This window comes from Eptesicus fuscus, chromosome 8, assembly GCF_027574615.1.
Source record: "Eptesicus fuscus isolate TK198812 chromosome 8, DD_ASM_mEF_20220401, whole genome shotgun sequence".
In the NCBI taxonomy this organism is placed as follows: Eukaryota; Metazoa; Chordata; class Mammalia; order Chiroptera; family Vespertilionidae; genus Eptesicus; species Eptesicus fuscus.
In genome coordinates, this window is record NC_072480.1 from 29,621,488 (window position 1) to 29,638,983 (window position 17,496).

The following is a 17,496-nucleotide window of genomic DNA, read 5'->3' on the forward strand; positions in this document are numbered from 1 at the left end:
CTTTACACTGAACTGAAATAATATGACAGTCTCTGCTCTGTAAGACTTCTAAAGATTATTGTGTATCTCACCCTAAAATAGGCATCATGCATACCAACATGTAATCAAACACGGTTAGTTAGAACTGAGAGTAGAGGGAATTGTGTGTAAATGACAACCCAACACTTCTTGGCTTCTCCTCTACAATTCAACCAATCTCCCTCTCTAGAGCCAAGATGCTGCTGGAAGACAGTACAACAGGCAGCTGGCTGTGATTACAGTATTGGGTCTGGGAGAAGCCCCAGTGAAGGACAGGAACCTGGCAGATCTCTGAGACAACAAAACATGTGCAGATCCACAGAGTTCACAAGGGCCCATATGAGTATATACCCAGGATGTAGGGCAAGAGCTAACCAGCAGGCTATGATCCCCTAATTCCTATTGCTGGAAGCATCAGAGGAGGGGAGGTACCAAACATAAAAAGAAGAACCAACAGATTTCACACAAAAACCTAAGACACTAGTCTAACAGAAGTCACTTGTATATTGTAACATCCAATTACTTGTGTGTACTCATAAAAAAATCACACATTAAGTAAAATATAAAAGTTTATATAATTATCCTCATTCACAAAGGCTTGAATTTATATTGTTTATTTAGAAGTTTACTATTTTATGGGATAAAGGTTGGTTTGTTAGGGTTTAGTAGTAATTTTACATATCTGAGTAGATTTTAGAACAAAAGGATATTCAAATTCAGCTTTAATATCTTGCAGACGATGAGAGAATTCAATCAAGTCTTCTTCCTTATGCTCATCAAAAACTTTAAGTTGTATATCCAGGCCATCATTCTTAATGCATTTTAAATTCTAGAGATATCAAATAGAAACTATGATAAACTTTTCATCCATAATGCAAAAAATTAAATAAAAACATAAACAATAACCACTCAATTTGATTTATAACATTCAAACATTTAAAGTGTACTCAAAAATCTTATCATCTAGCTTTAAAAAATAAATTTTAACATTCAAGCCTTTTTTCCCCCACAAATAAATTATTCTTGAAGGTAATTTACCTACATTTCCCCCTACTCAAGTACTCCTCTAATTTAAATATTAATAAGGAGACTGCAGAGCACTTACTGGCAATATTTCTTTCAATCCACAACGCATAAATTCATTTCTGATGTGAAGCCGGAAGTCCAGATCATCAGGAGATGTAATAAGGGCATTGATGAGCTGCATACATGCTACCTGCAATATATTATACAGCCATAGTTAGACTTGTATTCCAACATTTAAAAAAAGAGTAACAGAACCAAAACATCAAGGTTTTGTTTCAAATATTATCAAATATGTTCTTTCACAGGAGAATCTATTAAAGCAATAATGCTTACGTAAAATACTTTAGTCAATTATCCTATATAATAGAAGGCTAATATGCAAATCAACCAAATGGTGGAACAACCAGTCTCTATGACGTGCACTGACCACCAAGGGGCAGTCGCTCAACGCAGGAGCTGGGAGCAGGGCTGGCGAGCGCAGTGGCGGTGTTGGGAGCCTCTCCCACCTGCACAGCAGCACTAAGGATGTCCCGGGGGAGCAGGCCTAAGCCATCAGTCGGACGTCCCCTAAGGGCTCCGGGACTGCAAGAGGGCGCAGGATAGAATTGTACACCAAAAAGAGTACGAATTTCCTGCACCAGGCCTCTAGTAAATTATATAAGAATTATAGTTTCAGTGTAGTTTCTTGTTTTTCAGGTAGTAAGAGGTCCTTGTGGGAGAGCAGAGGTGGGGAAACATTAAGCATTGGCACTATTCCATAGAAAACTTTACTCTAACCAAAGCTAATGTCTTGTCCAAAAATGTCACTTCATACACATATAACACAAACTGAACACATCCTAGTTGAAAAACTATAAATCTCAAATAAATGGCTAACACATAAAATAGGATAGTAAGATAGTTTTCCATCATCAAGGGAGATCCTAAGTCCCAAAGACTTCAAAGTCAGTAAGTGTCCTGAATCTGGTTGATAGGGTTGTTACAATCAAAAATATATTAGGAACACCACACAATTAATTACTAAAATGGTTACACAATTAATTACTAAAATTAATTACTAAAATTTACCAGGCAATGGTTCTTATCCTTTGTCAAAAATTCAAAATTAATGTTAGAACAAAAGCATAAAGAAATAATATAACTAATATTATTCTTTAGTGTATACTTAAATGATAAAAAATAAAATTTCACTGCATGTTTAACACTCCAACTTTCAACCTCTCCATTTTTTTAAAACCTGGCCTGAAATATATAGTTCATCATCTAAAATCCATATAATGGAAGTAAGAGAGATCTTTTCTAGAGAAGCAAAAGTATGCTTTGCAGTTATTTTTTCTTAGTCTACATTCTACCAAAGTCTAGCAAGAATGACAGGCCTACTGATCAATGTTTAACCTCATGCTGTTCCCTAAATTGTCCTTTCTCTATCCCTTAAGGCAAGGTTTATATGAATTTAAAATGCCATTTTTAGATTAAGACACCAATGGGGGGTCTCAGTCCCTGCTGGTTGAAATATATAGTAATTGTCGTATTTTATATCTAACTGTTAAAATCTGACCAGTATCCTTCTACTGTCAAAACTTAAGACTGTTTAATGTAGTGGTGGATAATGTGCCAGAAGAGAGTAAAAAAAGGAAAATATATTTTTTTTAAAATAAAAAACTTTAAAAAGAGTCAATCTTTCTAGTAGATGGTCACTGAACTGTAACCAGTTCATGTGAAAAGGTCAACTTTAAAATGCTTTCTTTCCACTTCCTTGACAGTCATTACCTGGTACCCACAATGTTTTTCTTGGCAATACTGTATAAATTCAAAAGATCACAAAGAGCATATAAATAATGTTTCTGTACATTCAAAGAAATTAAATCAGTGTTAGTCAACAAGTTTCTGGAAAAGATGAAAATTAATGGCCACTCAAACCAAGCCACAAAAATAAATAACAAAAATTAGCAGCAAATATCACCTAAGTGGAAATTAAATATGTGTAGAGAAATAATAGCATGAAATTTAGGAGAAAGAAGAGAAAAAGATAATAGAAAGTACTTCTAGAAAACATTCTAAAAGGCAATTCACCATAAAAGGAAAAATAGGAAATTGATTTAAATTGAAATGATTTCAGTTCTATAAAATTCCCTTTTCTCAATTCAAAAAATTTGCCATCATGACCTACAACCACTTTGATTAACTATATTATTTATAAGAATTATGCAAACATGTCTATAAATATATAAACAAAATATATTATTTCCTTATAGATATAAGAAATTCTATAATCAAGCTAAAGACTAAGGAGTTCCTTCTTTTTCTTTTTCTTTTTTCTTTATTAAGGTATTACATGTGTCCTTATCCCCCGATTGCCCCCACCCCCATGCTCATGCCATCACCCCCCTGTTGTCTATGTCCATGGGTTATGCTTATATGCATGCATACAAGTCCTTTGATTGATCTCTCCCCTTAACACCACCCTCCCCTACCTTCCCTCTGAGGCTTGATGGTCTGATCGATGCTTCTCTATCTCCAGATCTTGTTTTTGTTCATCGGTTTATGTTGTTCATTATATTCCACAAATGAGTGAGATCATGTGATATTTATCTTTCTCTGACTGGCTTATTTCACTTAGCATAATGCTCTCCAGGTCCATCCATGCTGTTGCAAATGGGTAGGAGTTCCTTCCTTTTTACAGCAGCCTAGTATTCCATTGTGTAGATGTACAACTGTTTTTTAATCCACTCATCTACTGATGGGCACTTAGGCTGTTTCCAAATCTTAGCTATTGTAAATTGTGCTGCTATAAACATAGGGGTGCATATATCCTTTCTGACTGGTGTTTCTAGTTTCTTGAGATATATTCCTAGAAGTGGGATCACTGGGTCAAATGGAAGTTCCACTTTTAATTTTTGAGGAAACTCCATACTGTTCTCCACAGTGGCTGCACCAGTCTGCATTCCCACCAGCAGTGCACGAGGGTTCCTTTTTCTCTGCATCCTCACCAGCACTTGTCGTTTGTTGATTTGTTGATGATAGCCATTCTGAACAGGTGTGATGGTACCGCATTGTCATTTCGATTTGCATCTCTCAGATGATTAGTGACTTTGAGCATGTTTTCATATGTCTCTTGGCCTTTCTTATGTCCTCTTTCGAAAAGTATCTACTTAGGTACAAGAGTTCCTTCTTTTAACATATATATTGTTGTATCACATCATTTCACAATAGCACTAGGTGCCAAATCAATTCCAAGAGACACTGAAGAAGTTTCATGAACTATAAAGTAAACAAGACATGTTTCCTGCCCAAATGTAAGTAAATAGGTACTGTGATTAAAAATATACTACATATTATGAGAGATATGTCTTTATATAATGGGAATACGTAAAATATATAAAAATACATAAAAACAAGGATAGCTTAGTAAAGGCACAGACTCCTAAGGTTTAACAGGAAGACAGCCTGATGAAGAAGAGGATTAAGATGTTGCCAGAAGAGGAATTAACATGTTCAATGACATGGGCTCTTTTGTTGAATTACAAGAAATTCAGATTTCCTAAGTAGTTTGTAGGGTGGGAAAGAGGTGAGCAGGGGAAGTCATGGAGATAAGGCTAGACCAAGAGATAGGTCAGATGAGGCACCACCTTGTGTGCCAAGTCAGAAAATTCAGATGCAATGAAAAATAGTAGAAATCATAAAGGATTTTATGCAAAGAGTCAATAATAGATGCAATAGATACAAGTTAAGAAGCTATTGCAGAAGTAACTTTGATAGACAGCTAAGGGAGGGCTTGAACATTTGAAATATAAAGAAGAAAAACAGATTCAGTGTGATGGCTGGATTGATAAGGGGATGAGGAAGAGGAAAAGAATTTACAAGAGGCCTGCCACCTTTGTTGTTCAAGTGGCTAGGAGGTGGTTTTCACAGAGATATAAATGCAAGGAGAGTAACAAGTTTTAGACAAGAATAAAATAAATCCCACTTTTTAAATTATACAACTGAAATTAACAAAAATTAGTTATTGAGTACCTACCCTGTGTCACCTGAGGATATTAACAGACGTGCAAGGAAATAATAAGTGAGATGTTCGTGATAAAGAATTAATCACCATACTCTGCCTGATGTTCCAAAAACATAGCATATGATCTCCATTAATTTGCATTATGCCATACTAATTGCTTCAGTAGCAGTTCTGGAACTGAGCAGAGTAAGAAAACAAAGAGTTTCTGTCATCCTTAAGATTAACTAAAGATTCTATCTTTGGACATCAGATTACAGTTCACTTTCTGTTTTATTAGCTCATGCATTTCATTCCTTCAAAGCCTATTTATGGTGCCTACTATGTATCAAAAACTGTTCTTTATGCTAGGGATACAGCTATTTTTAAAAAAAAAACACACACACACACATAGAAATCTCTGTAAGAGACAGAGAGGAGTCAAGATTTGACTCCAAGTTTTTGTGCCTAAGTAATTCAAAGAATGTAACTGTTATTTATCAAGAAGGGAAAGAACATGGGAGAAATCGGCTTGGGAAGATAGATCAGGAGTTCATTTCTGGAGATATTAAATTGGAAATATCTATTTGTGATCTTTGTCAAAAAGAGTGAAGAGCAAGCATATGCGCATAACCAGCGGTTGGGGACAACAGGGGGGTGGGGGCATGTGTGGGGAGGGGTGTAGGATGGGAATGGGGGCATGAGGACAAATATGTGATACCTTAATCAATAAAGAAATTAAAAAATAAAAAATAAAAATAAAAGAGTGGAGAAGAAAATTGGTCACAGGAAACTCTAGTTCAAGAAAGAGATCATCATAGCAAAAGTACGTAAACACCAAGATTTTAGATGGATCATCTAGGTCAGCGGTTGCCAACCTTTTGGACCTCACCTGACCACCAGTGGTCCGCAGACCACCAGTTGGTGACAGCTGCTCCAAAAGTTTCCTTAAACCAGCGGTTGCCAACTTTTTGGACCTCATGGACCACCAGTTGGTGACCACTGATCTAGGGGGTAGTAGAGAGATAGAAAAAAATGACATAGAGGAACTGATAGGGGCATTTCAGCTGTAGGTTTCAATTTGTAGGTTGAGGAAATAAAGTAAAAAGCCAGCACTGAAGTAGAAGAAAAGGAGATTGTCCACATAAGTGGCATTCTGAAAGTATGGGAGGAAATTATCTCAACAGGGAGAGTGATCAACTGAGTCAAATGTTCTAACAGGTCAAACAAGATGACTAATCAATTACCACTGCATTTGCCAAACAAGTGATTGGAAAAGAACAGTTCTACAAAGGAGATAGTAGCTGCCCCAAGTGCAAAACACTTGCCTTCTCACATGTACCTCATGCAACCAGTAAACAAAAGCACACAGTTAAAACTGGCTCAGAATATTCTCCATGTTCCAAATGCATCTGTCTGCTTCAGAAATACTGCTCCTTAAACTTTGGTTTAAGCAAATCTACATAAAACACATCTCTTTAGGTGTTAGATCACAGACTCAATTTTAATCATTTGAAAAACTAATACTTTAAATTCATTTTGTTACTCTTGTCCCAGTTATCAAAAAGAAACCTTACATGAGACTAGTTATTTTCAAACTAACTTTTAGCTGGATTTAGGATAGGTGAGGATTTCCTCAAGGGCAGCAGCAGACTGAAGATGCACAAGGACTGAGACCGACAAAGTCTACAGTGCCAACGTTCAGTAAAATGAGCAGCCAAAACGGTAATTACAAAGAGTGGGACAAATGTCAGCAATGCTGTAACTCGAAGGCAAAGACCAGGAGACAATAAAGTAGATAAACAGAAATCTCAGATATTCAATATGAAGAATAGAGCTGTTCAAAGGCAACCTTAAGAACACAGCAAATGATCAAAGGAAAATCATTACAAGTAGAAAAAGGTTAACAGCAAAACAGCCAGAATCTATATCGTTTAATCAGTGAAGTTTTCTGCCCTTGAAAGTAAGGTTTCTTTGTATGTGAATACATATCGTCCAAATTTCCTCCAGTACACAATTAACTGTTATCACCATGTTCAACACAAAGATGAGAAAAACAAAACACTTTATACATTTTTAACATTTGTTTTCTGGCCCTTTTGGACAAACAAGTTTAAGCACAAAATTCAAGATACACCAACAGGTGTGATGCTTGAGCACCAGCCACAATTCCTGCCCAATTTTTTCACAGGCTGCCAGGACAGATGCTTTCTCCAGGACTGTGCTAAAGGAACAGAGATTATACCTAACAAACAGCAAACCAAGTATTCTTTAGAAAACTTACTCTTTGGTCAACTTGTTCATCCAACATCTAAATAGATGATTTTATAAGTAAAATGATGGCTCTACTACATTAAAAACAGGTGCAGAAGCTAAATCCAGACTGGAAACAAGTACCAGTAAATTACTTAAAAATTCTATCAGAATCTGTGAATAATATTTATTATCTGAGCATGAAAGATACCGCTTAGACTGCTATTCATCTTTCCTACCCCATAGCCGAAATCATCCGTCTTTCTCCATACAATCAAATTTCACATTTATCAAGTTAAAATGGATAAATGATGCTTACAGAGAAATATTTTACCTCCAGTGCAAATAAAGAAAATCTAAAAAATTGAAATTCACATACATTAATTCAGAATAAAAACTAAACAGACTATATAATGTAGACAAACACAAAAATAGTAAAGTACATCAGCATGTAACAGGGAATAAGTTTTAAACTACTCTGACCATGAAATGGATTTAGAATAAAATGTACTAACCAACTGATAAAAAGAACTCACATACTGACAGTTTCCATACAAGCATATTGCAGGCATCAGGAGTTCCTGTTCCTGCTTCTACAAGCAATGGCCCTGACCACAGCTTCGATTGAAGCAGATCACCCAACTGCAGTTTCAGAATGTGGACATTAAGATCCATATCGGAACAAGCAAGAACACTGCTTGCCCACCACAGCCCCACTCTCTGATTTCATTGTTCTGTTTTCCCTCTCCCTCCTTATAAAAACCACTGCTTGGCCTGGCCGGTTGAGCATCGACCTACGAACCAGGAGATCAAGGTTCTATTCCTGGTCGGGTCACATACCCCTATTGCAGGCTCGATCCCCAGGAGGGGGCATGCAGGAGGCACCCAATCAATGATTCTCTCTCTCATCACTGATGTTTCTAATTTTCCCTCTCCCTTCCTCTCTGAAATCAATAAAATATATCCTAAAAAAAAAAAATCTTTGCCTACACTGAGATGCTAAGATGGTTTTGAAGGCATAAACCTGCCCATCTTCTCAGGTTGTCAACACCTGAATAAACCTCCTTTCCTATTCAACCAGACCTGTCTCACCAGTTTGGCTTTCTTGACAGCAGGCAGCTGGACCTGGTGGTCATTTTCCAGGTTTCAAGCAGATACAGTAGTATAATTTTATTTATACTTCCAATTAAATGTGTTGTAATGATATAGTAAGAGACCAAGTCAGAGCTGGTGGTAACTGCATATACAGTAGGTCAGTAGGTCCTCAGTTATGTCAGAGATCCATTCCTACGGGGCGACTTAACGCGATTTTTCACTGTAAGTGGGAACCCACCTACATAAGCACCTACGTCACTCACATGGAGCACATACACAGCAATAATGAAGTGAAACAGTAAAAAAAAAATTTTAAGCAAAGATAACAATTCCTGACCTTTAGTTGTAGTAAATAAATAATAAAAAAATAAGCACATATGTACATACGTCGAAATGACAGAACTTTTTTTTTTTATAAATAAATGGGAGATGGCGACATAACCACGAAACGACATAAGTTGAGCCTGACGTAACCAGAGGACTGCCTATATCCCATAGATTCAGAAAACAAAACCTGCAGGATTCAAGAGGCTATAAATTACATGACAGGAATACTGAAAAACAAACTTGGATTTTTAAATATTTTTCTCAGATACTCCTCCTGAGACATCATTAATTTCCTCTATTTCCTCCCATAAATTTTGTTGAAACTGCCCATTTTTATAGGAAACATTAGCTGGCTTTAAATGGTTGAGTATAAGCTTCTTAAGGGCAGGAATATATTTCATTCAACTTCATTGTTCTAATATCTAGTATAACCCAGTGTGCAATAGTCACTGCATAATTAACTGAATAGTTGCTTAATTATGAAACTTAGCACTTACTTTTATGGTGTAAGTTGAATTTATCTTTCTTATGGATTACTGTCATCTAAGTGAAAAAATGAATTATGCAGACTCAAATTTGGCAGGAAATTCTAGACAAAATGTTAACCACTGGTTTATACTTAGGTGTGCTTCATACGACAATGAGCTCATATTAGAATATTATTTAACTACTAGAGGTCCAATGCACAAAATTCATGCACTGGGGAGTGGAGGGGGGAGGCCATTCCTTAGCCCCACCTGTGCCCTCTCGCAGTCTGGGAGGCCTGCAATCGATTGCCCCACAGAGGGAGGCCCTGCCCACCTGCAGCAGCACCACTGGCCAGGTAACCTGGACCTCCCTCTTTGGGGCAATCATGGGGTAATGGCAGGGCCCCCAACCAATTGCATCTCACTCGCCTTGGCTGGCCTGGCGCCAGTGAGTGTCATAGCATGGTCGTCTGGATGGTCGTTCCACTGTTCGGCCATTCAGTCGATTTGCATATTACACTTGTATTATTATAGATTTCTTTAATGTCTATTAGCTTAATGGCATATTATTTACCAGTTTAATATGTTTGGTGTTTGAGTCATACTGATATATTAATCCTACTAATTAATCTGAATGAATTTGACTATTAATAAAAGTAGTAATCAAATCAGAGAAGAATTAAATTGGTCTCTTGATCCTTCTGGAGCACCCCAACAATGGCACTAAAAATAAAGTCTCTACCATACTCCATATTCTCCATTTCATCTATCATTAAATGTGAAAACAATTTATTTGAAATTGAAAATAACTTAAGCTAGCAATGATTTTTTGGTGGGGGGATGGGAGATACTTAAAAAGAACTAGTAAATAAAAATATGACAATCTACACTAATAAATGAGAAACATGCAAATTGATGGTACCTTCGCGATGCCCACCAGCCAATCAGGAGTGAGTATGCAAATTAACCCAACAAAGGTGGCTGGTTAATTTGCATATGCAGGTGCCGGGGTTGGGTTGGGACGCTTGCATCGTCACCATGGCGAAAAAGCAGGCGGTCCGCACCACCCCAGCAGCTCCGGGCCTCTGGGCAGCGTGGGAAGGCAGAAAGGCGGCTCCAGGCTGGAGCGAAGGTGGTGCCGGCAGCCAGGGGAAGGAAGGCCCATTCTTGCACAAATCTTCGTGTACCGGGCCTCTAGTTCATTATAAGAATGGCTTTATTTGATCTCTGAGGCAAAACTAAACTTGGGTGCATTTTGAGCATTTAAAGTCCAAGGCAAACAAAAACAAACAGGAGCAAATAAACTTGGCTAAATCCACAAGACATTTTAACCTATGATTGATTTCAATAGAACTATGCAATGTCATATTTGTTTTATTATTGCCCAATGATAAATTTCAATGTATACTGGTTTTTAACTCAATTAAGGGTGATTTTAATACTCTGTTTTAATATTTTAAATGAAGCTAAACCACTTATAAAATAGGGAAAAATCTAAATTTTTTAAATTAAAAAATACAGATTTTTCCCAACTTTCTGAGATGTGAAAAATAGTTGAATGCAATTTAATACACTGATATTGAAGAGGCATTTTTTTTCTTCAATTAAGAAAATTTTTCATTGCCTTTGTGACAGCCATGACAAAACAATTCTCAATCTTTGACCAGAGGAAACATAAATGAAGTAAACAGATTAAGAAAAACAAGCAAGCAAAAAAAACCAAAACCTCATAGATACAGACAACAGTATGGTGATTACCAAAGGGAAAGGAAGCATGGTGGAGAGGTAGAAAAGGAGGGATAAATGGTGATGGAAAAAGACTTGACTTGGTAAACACAATACAATATATAGATGATGTATTATAGAATTGTATACCTAAAATTTTTATTCACCAATGTCACTGCCATAAATTCAATAAAAATAATAAATAAATAAATAGTCAACCAACAGCCCAGCTGTTGCCCTCTGAAATCCATCACAATATTTGAGCTGAAGCCACGCTTCCGAGAGGCTGTTCCCACCAATGTCTGAGCACAGCCAAGAATAATAAACAGGTGTCATCCTGGGATATGCAGGACTTTGGCTCCAGGATTCCATAACTACCTTGCCCAGTTCTTCTAGAATTGCATGTCAGGCTAAGACCTTCCACCCAATCTTACTCCCTTCCTTCATGCTCCCTTCACCAGGGGTCAGATCTGCACTGGATCTAACGTCTCCCAGCCTCCCCCAACTCCCTCTCCAGGTTCTCTCATAGGCACTTCCCCTGTTCCCTTGGACATCACATCTCATTCTCTCAGAGTACCCAAATTAACACAGCCTTGTTCCAAAAAGCAAGATTCAGCAACAGTATCATTTTCAAATTATCCTATATAATAAAAGCCTAATATGCTAAGTATCTGACTGTTCATTCAACCAGTTGCTATGACACGCACTGACCACCAAGGGGCAGACGCTCTGACTGGTAGGTTAGCTTGCTGCTGGGGTCCGACTGATCGGGACTGGGTAAGACGGACCAGACACGCCCTAGAGCCCTCCCGCAGTCCCTACCCGGCCCCAATCGTGCACCGGTGGGGTCCCTCAGCCTGGCCTACAACTTCTCAAAATCCGGGACCCCTCGGGGGATGTCAGAGAGCCAGTTTCGACCCAATCCCCACAGGCCAGGCCGAGAGACCCCCCCACCGGTGCACAAATCTGTGCACCAGGCCTCTAGTCTGATTTATAAGTATTATGAATAAAACTTTATATTTAACAGAACACTTTCACATTTTCTTATTTTTCTCTAAATGTAAGAACCCTCTACACTGTTAATTTGTAACCATGAAATATCTGTCAAGATCATGTGTATGTCAGATACCTGAATGTGTTTGGAACACAATTTTCCTCTAGTAAGAGTTTCAGAGACACCAAATGCTTGGATTATAATTTGGACTTTTGTTTCTTTGGAAAATATAGAGTGAGAAAATGTAGTTTACAGTTGTGAGTACACAAAACACTTTTATTCTTGTATTTATTATTATATTACTTATTTGTATTACAACTGTAAACCTACCTTTGTCCACCTGAATATTGTAAGATACAGAAATACCTACCACAGGAATCCTAGAAGGACATACCAACTACTCCTCTCCACTGAATTATACAAGGATATAACTGCCCACTGTTTCAACAACATTATAACTAGATCTTAAGAAGCCTAATGATATACTGGTTGCACAAAGATATGACTGTAGTTAATTCCACTTAACCATACCCTTAAAAACGATTAAAATGGCAAATTTTACATTAGTTATATTTTACCACATTTTTTAAAAGGAACAAAAGCTATGTATTTTAACAGTGGGTTAAAAAAATATATGAGACTTGAGTTATTTTTACTAGGTAAAATAGTAAAAATAAGTGATCCACAGAAGAACAACATATATCCAGCTAGCTATCAGTATCTAAAAGTACTACAATAAATCGATTTTGGGAAACCTGGGACCAATTCAATAAAAGAATTTAAGTATAATTTAAGTGAGCAAGCTCAGAAACTAAAGTTGCTACAGGTTCACAAAGCATCAAGACAAGTTTGCCCTCTAAAACAAATTCTCCATCTCTTCCCTTATTCATGTTTGTTCTCTGACATAACTAATTCATCTCGCCTCTGATTAAGAAGCTTTACAAAACATATTTTCCCTTTAGTTAGTAATTAATGTAGAGAAAATACTACATAGCATTACATCAACCAAAATTAATGAAGTTTCATTTCATTCCATCTACCTCAAGGTACAATGAGTGTATTGAAGCACCAGGAGCAACAGCTTGAAAGAGAAGTCAAGAAGGTGACCAGAGGAGGTTTAGTGGTCCACTCCTGCTCTAAGACAATTCTCCAGGGGTCTCTTACACTTCTGCATGTATTCTAAGTAGAGGCATTGATAATCTTTCTTCTGGATGAACTTTTTAAGGATGTTTGTATAGCCAGTAACCTTGGAACATAGAGGCATGTCTTCTCCCCAGAGCAGAGGGCACTCATGCTTTCTGTCTAGTATAATAAACACGATGTCGCCCTAACTGGTTTGGCTCAGTGGATAGAGTGTCAGCCTGCGAACTGAAGGGTCCCAGGTTCGATTCTGGTCAAGGACATGTGCCTCGGTTGCGGGCATATCCCTGATAGGGAGTGTGCAGGAGGCAGCTGATCGATGTTTCTCTCTCATCGATGTTTCTGACTGTCTATCCCTCTCACTTCCTCTCTGTAAAAAAATCAATAAAATATATTTTAAAAATAAATAAATAAATAAATAAACAAACACGATGTCTCGTTGGAGCAAAGGGCAGGCATACTTACCCCATTGTAAAAGATGTGGGTTCTCAAAACTCAAAAATCCTCTCCTAGGCCTGGCTGGTACGGCTCAGTGACTGAGTACTGACCCTATAAACCAGAAGGTCACAGTTGGAGTCCCAGCCAGGGCATATACCCGGGTTGCAGACTCAATCCCCAGTAGTGGGCATGCAGGAGGCAGCCAATCAATGATTCTCTTGCATCATTGATGTTTCTATTTCTCTATCCTCTCTCTGAAATCAATAAATAAATATATATATATATATTTTTAAATCCTCTCCTATAGCACAATCTGCCATCTTCAGACAGACCCTCCAAAGCTAAAAACTGGACTCCGTTATTTCTAAATCTGAGAATCCTAAAGTTTATCAGCCAGCTGGTAGGCCATATTGAAAGTACTGTCACCCATAGCTCCCCAACTTATAAAGGTCCCAATTCGGGGGGGACCCCCAACAACTATAGACAACATTTTCCTTCCAGAAACACTATGTACACCATATAGGGAATAAGACATTAACTTGCCTCTTTCTCCAAAAATACTGTGACTTGCACTAAGAGATGCTCAAGTGTTTAAGGAAACACTACAAGTATACCAGGTAGCCCTCTGGCAACTATAAAGACCTCTCCTAATTGAGGCTGTCCTTGACTACTCTGGGAAGCCTCCTGGAGAGAAAACTGATCACTACGGCATTATTCATGAGTCACCACCATTAGAAAAGGTGGCAAGAAATGTGTCCTTGGCCCTAGTTGGTTTGCTCAGTGGTTAGACCGAGAGGTCTTGGGTTCGATCCCGGCCTCTGTTGGGGCCCACAGAAGGCAACCATTCGCTGTGTCTCTCTCATGTCAATGTTTCTCTCTCTCCCCCACCTCAACATCCTCCTCCTTCCCTTCCACTATGTCTGAAAATCAATGGGAAAAATATCCTTGGGTGAGGATTTAAAAAAAAAAAAAAAATGTCCCTGATTTTAGCTGAGATGATCAATGACACCACAGCAGCCCTGGAAGGCACTCAGATCAGCATTAACTCACCGGCCAGATTGTTATAGATAAAATAACTGCCATAGACTTCCTCTTGATTGAACAAGGGGAAGTCCATGCAATCAGTGATACATCATTCTGTACCTGAATTAATATCTCAGGCCAAGTGGAAAGATCAATAGGAAAAATTAAGAAGAAAGCCTCCTGGTGTTCTAAAGCAGAGCTGGATGGACTACAGAATTTGTTCAGCTGACAGGATCTGGGACCTGGAAGGCTTGCTGAGGTCAATATTGCATGTCGGCCTCAATGTGCTGCTTGGATTCCTGCTGACCAGCACTTTAATTAATACTTTAGGAGACAAACTAAACAGATTTCATCGCAGCCTCTATAAATTAGAGTGACTGCTGCCCATGATATTAGAATTGTATTCCCTAAACTCATGGCTTTTCTCAGAAACGGGCTGATGTAAAGCTCATACTCAAGCTAATGCTACTGCTATGATAATAAAATCCTTTTTTGTGTCTGTCTTCCAACAACATCTATAAAACTGTGGTAGACTAACTTGTTAGTTTACAAGTGGTATACTAATAAAATTGCAGACCATTCATGTTCTTGACACTGCCCAGCTACTTGTTCAGGGCAACTAGATCAGGAAGAAACCATAGGAAAGGGAAGGTGCAGCAGACTGTCTATGTGGCCTGATGACATAGACACAGAAGGAAAGCCTAACACCCACTTAAAAAACTCTACAATTCCCACACTTGGTTCATTTCTTGACAAAAATCTACTGCAATTCAACCAGCCTTGAGACAACAGCAAAGGTTCCAATAAACTTCAAAACCTAGATAACACCTCTGATACCCTAGCGAAGTATGGCTCTAAAAAGAGAAGAGACAAGAGAAATGAAAATAACAGATAAAATAAAAGTATAGCAGAAACTAAAGACTGGTTCACCTACACTTATTCCAACCCTTTTCTATTAAAAAAGACCTGGCCAACATGAGAGGGAAATGACATGTATGGAGACAGGACCCTGTGAAGGAAGGCTTGTGCTCCACTGTCTGTCCTAGTGTCTCGGGTGCTAACCAGAGTAGAAATGTTGCGAGTGATGTTTCCATTTGAACATCCCTAGGTGTGGTCTGGCATTACTCTGATTTTATACTACCCACACATGGTTCCCATAGCCTGCCAGAAATTCTGTAAGGTGCCCAGTACCACCTCCTGCTTGCATCACCTAGAGTATATTATGTTGCTTAAAGCTGAAAACCTCATTTGATACACTTGAAAAAAGAATAATGTACATTTATTTTAACTCTAATATTTGCATTTGTATGTCTTTCCTGATAGTGAGACACTCTAAAGCCTGAAAATAATTTTAAATTACTTCTGTTACTCAGTTTTTCATTTTTGTATTAACTATTTGGGGGGGAGCGGGGACCACTGCAGGGCAGTAGAAGTATGTTCATTCTATCAGAATCATAACAGTCAAATTGTCTTCATTATTATCAGACTCAAGAAAAACTAACAGTCCTTCTTTAAAAAGTACTTTGTTATAAATATACTTTACAAGAAAAGAATGATTTTTTTTTCTTTTACTACCACCCATTTCCCCCAATTTAAAAGCAAACAATTGGATTCTATTTCATTCAGTGACAAACAACTTTTCATTTTAATTTGGTGAACTGCTAATATCATTCAAACTAGTACATTTTATTAAATGCAAATTATAGACCTAATAAAGTAAAATGGGTATTTAGAAAAATAGCTTTATGGGAAAACTGATAACCAAGCTAATTTTAAAATATACTTTATATTGCAGAAAATTTAGAAATACTAAAAAGGAAATTATTTTTAGGTATTACTAAAGGGCTGCTTCATCATTTTAAACATAATAGAGCACAATCAGCATTCCTAGAAAACAGAATCTACTAACTCCTCACACACCCCCAAATTAGCTACCTAGAAAATGGGACCTCTTTTAACTTAAGCGTGCCACCTCCTAGCTATTCCACACATTAGGCTTCATAATAATGAGAAACCTCAATGAGAGAGTAAAACACCACAACAAAATGATAAGAAATAACTATTGCCCTGAACAGTTTGGCTCAGTGGACAGAGCATCGGCCTGCAGACTCAAGGGTCCCAGGTTCGATTCCTGGTCAAGGGCATGTACTTTGTTTACGGGCACATACCCAGTAGGGAGTGTGCAGGAGGCAGCTGATCGATGTTTCTCTTTCATTGATGTTTCTAATTCTCTATCCCTCTCCCTTCCTCTCTGTAAAAAATCAATACAATATATATATTTTTAAAAGAAATAACTATTGTTTTCCACTGTCTATATTCTTAATCGAGCATGCAAATTTAACCTGAACTTATCCAAAATTTGAGAAAGAAATTAATTTAAGTGATGCTACAATGACCTTTCATTTCTCAATGAAAATTAAGCTTTAAGAACAATATCAAGAAATTTATTTTAATGTTTACAAGGCATCAAAACAATAAGAACACTAACCATAAAAGAAAATATAATTACAACTAGTCATACTCTCCTCCACCCTTATCCCCTTACAGTAAATATGGCAAATAAGCAGTCATTAAAAAGAAATTTTCGACTTGTGTGCATGCATATGAGCCTAACCAGTGGTGAAGGACAACAGGGGGGTGGGGGCATGCATGGGGAGGAGTGTGGGATGGGAATGGGGGGGATGAGGACAAATATATGATACCTTAATCAATAAAGAAATTAATTAAAAAGAAATTTTCTCCACACATATCCACAGCTGCATTTTTCATAATAGCTAAAAAGTAGAAACAACCCAAATGTCCACCAAGTGCCAAATGAAAAACAAAATGCAGTACACATCCACACAATAGAATGTTATTTGCAGTAAAAAAATGAAATTCTGATACATATTAAGAACATGAAGCCAGTAACAAAGGACCAGAAATTGTATGATTTCATTTATACCACATGTCCAGAATATGAAAATCTATAGAGATAGTAGATTAATGGTTGGGAGAACAGGAGTAAT

General features: G+C 37.6%; 1 protein-coding gene across 1 annotated transcript in view; it reads right to left on the reverse strand.

Annotated features, from left to right (window-relative positions):
* The window catches only part of DIAPH3 (diaphanous related formin 3), a 564,474-nt gene that overhangs the window by 371,623 nt on the left and 175,355 nt on the right, over window positions 1–17,496 (reverse strand). Inside the window, exons 10-11 of the mRNA XM_054719838.1 lie at window positions 1,124–1,230; window positions 729–847 (exon numbers count right to left, since the gene is read on the reverse strand). Of these exons, the coding sequence (XP_054575813.1) occupies window positions 729–847; window positions 1,124–1,230 (226 nt within the window). The remainder of the gene's footprint in view (window positions 1–728; window positions 848–1,123; window positions 1,231–17,496) is intronic.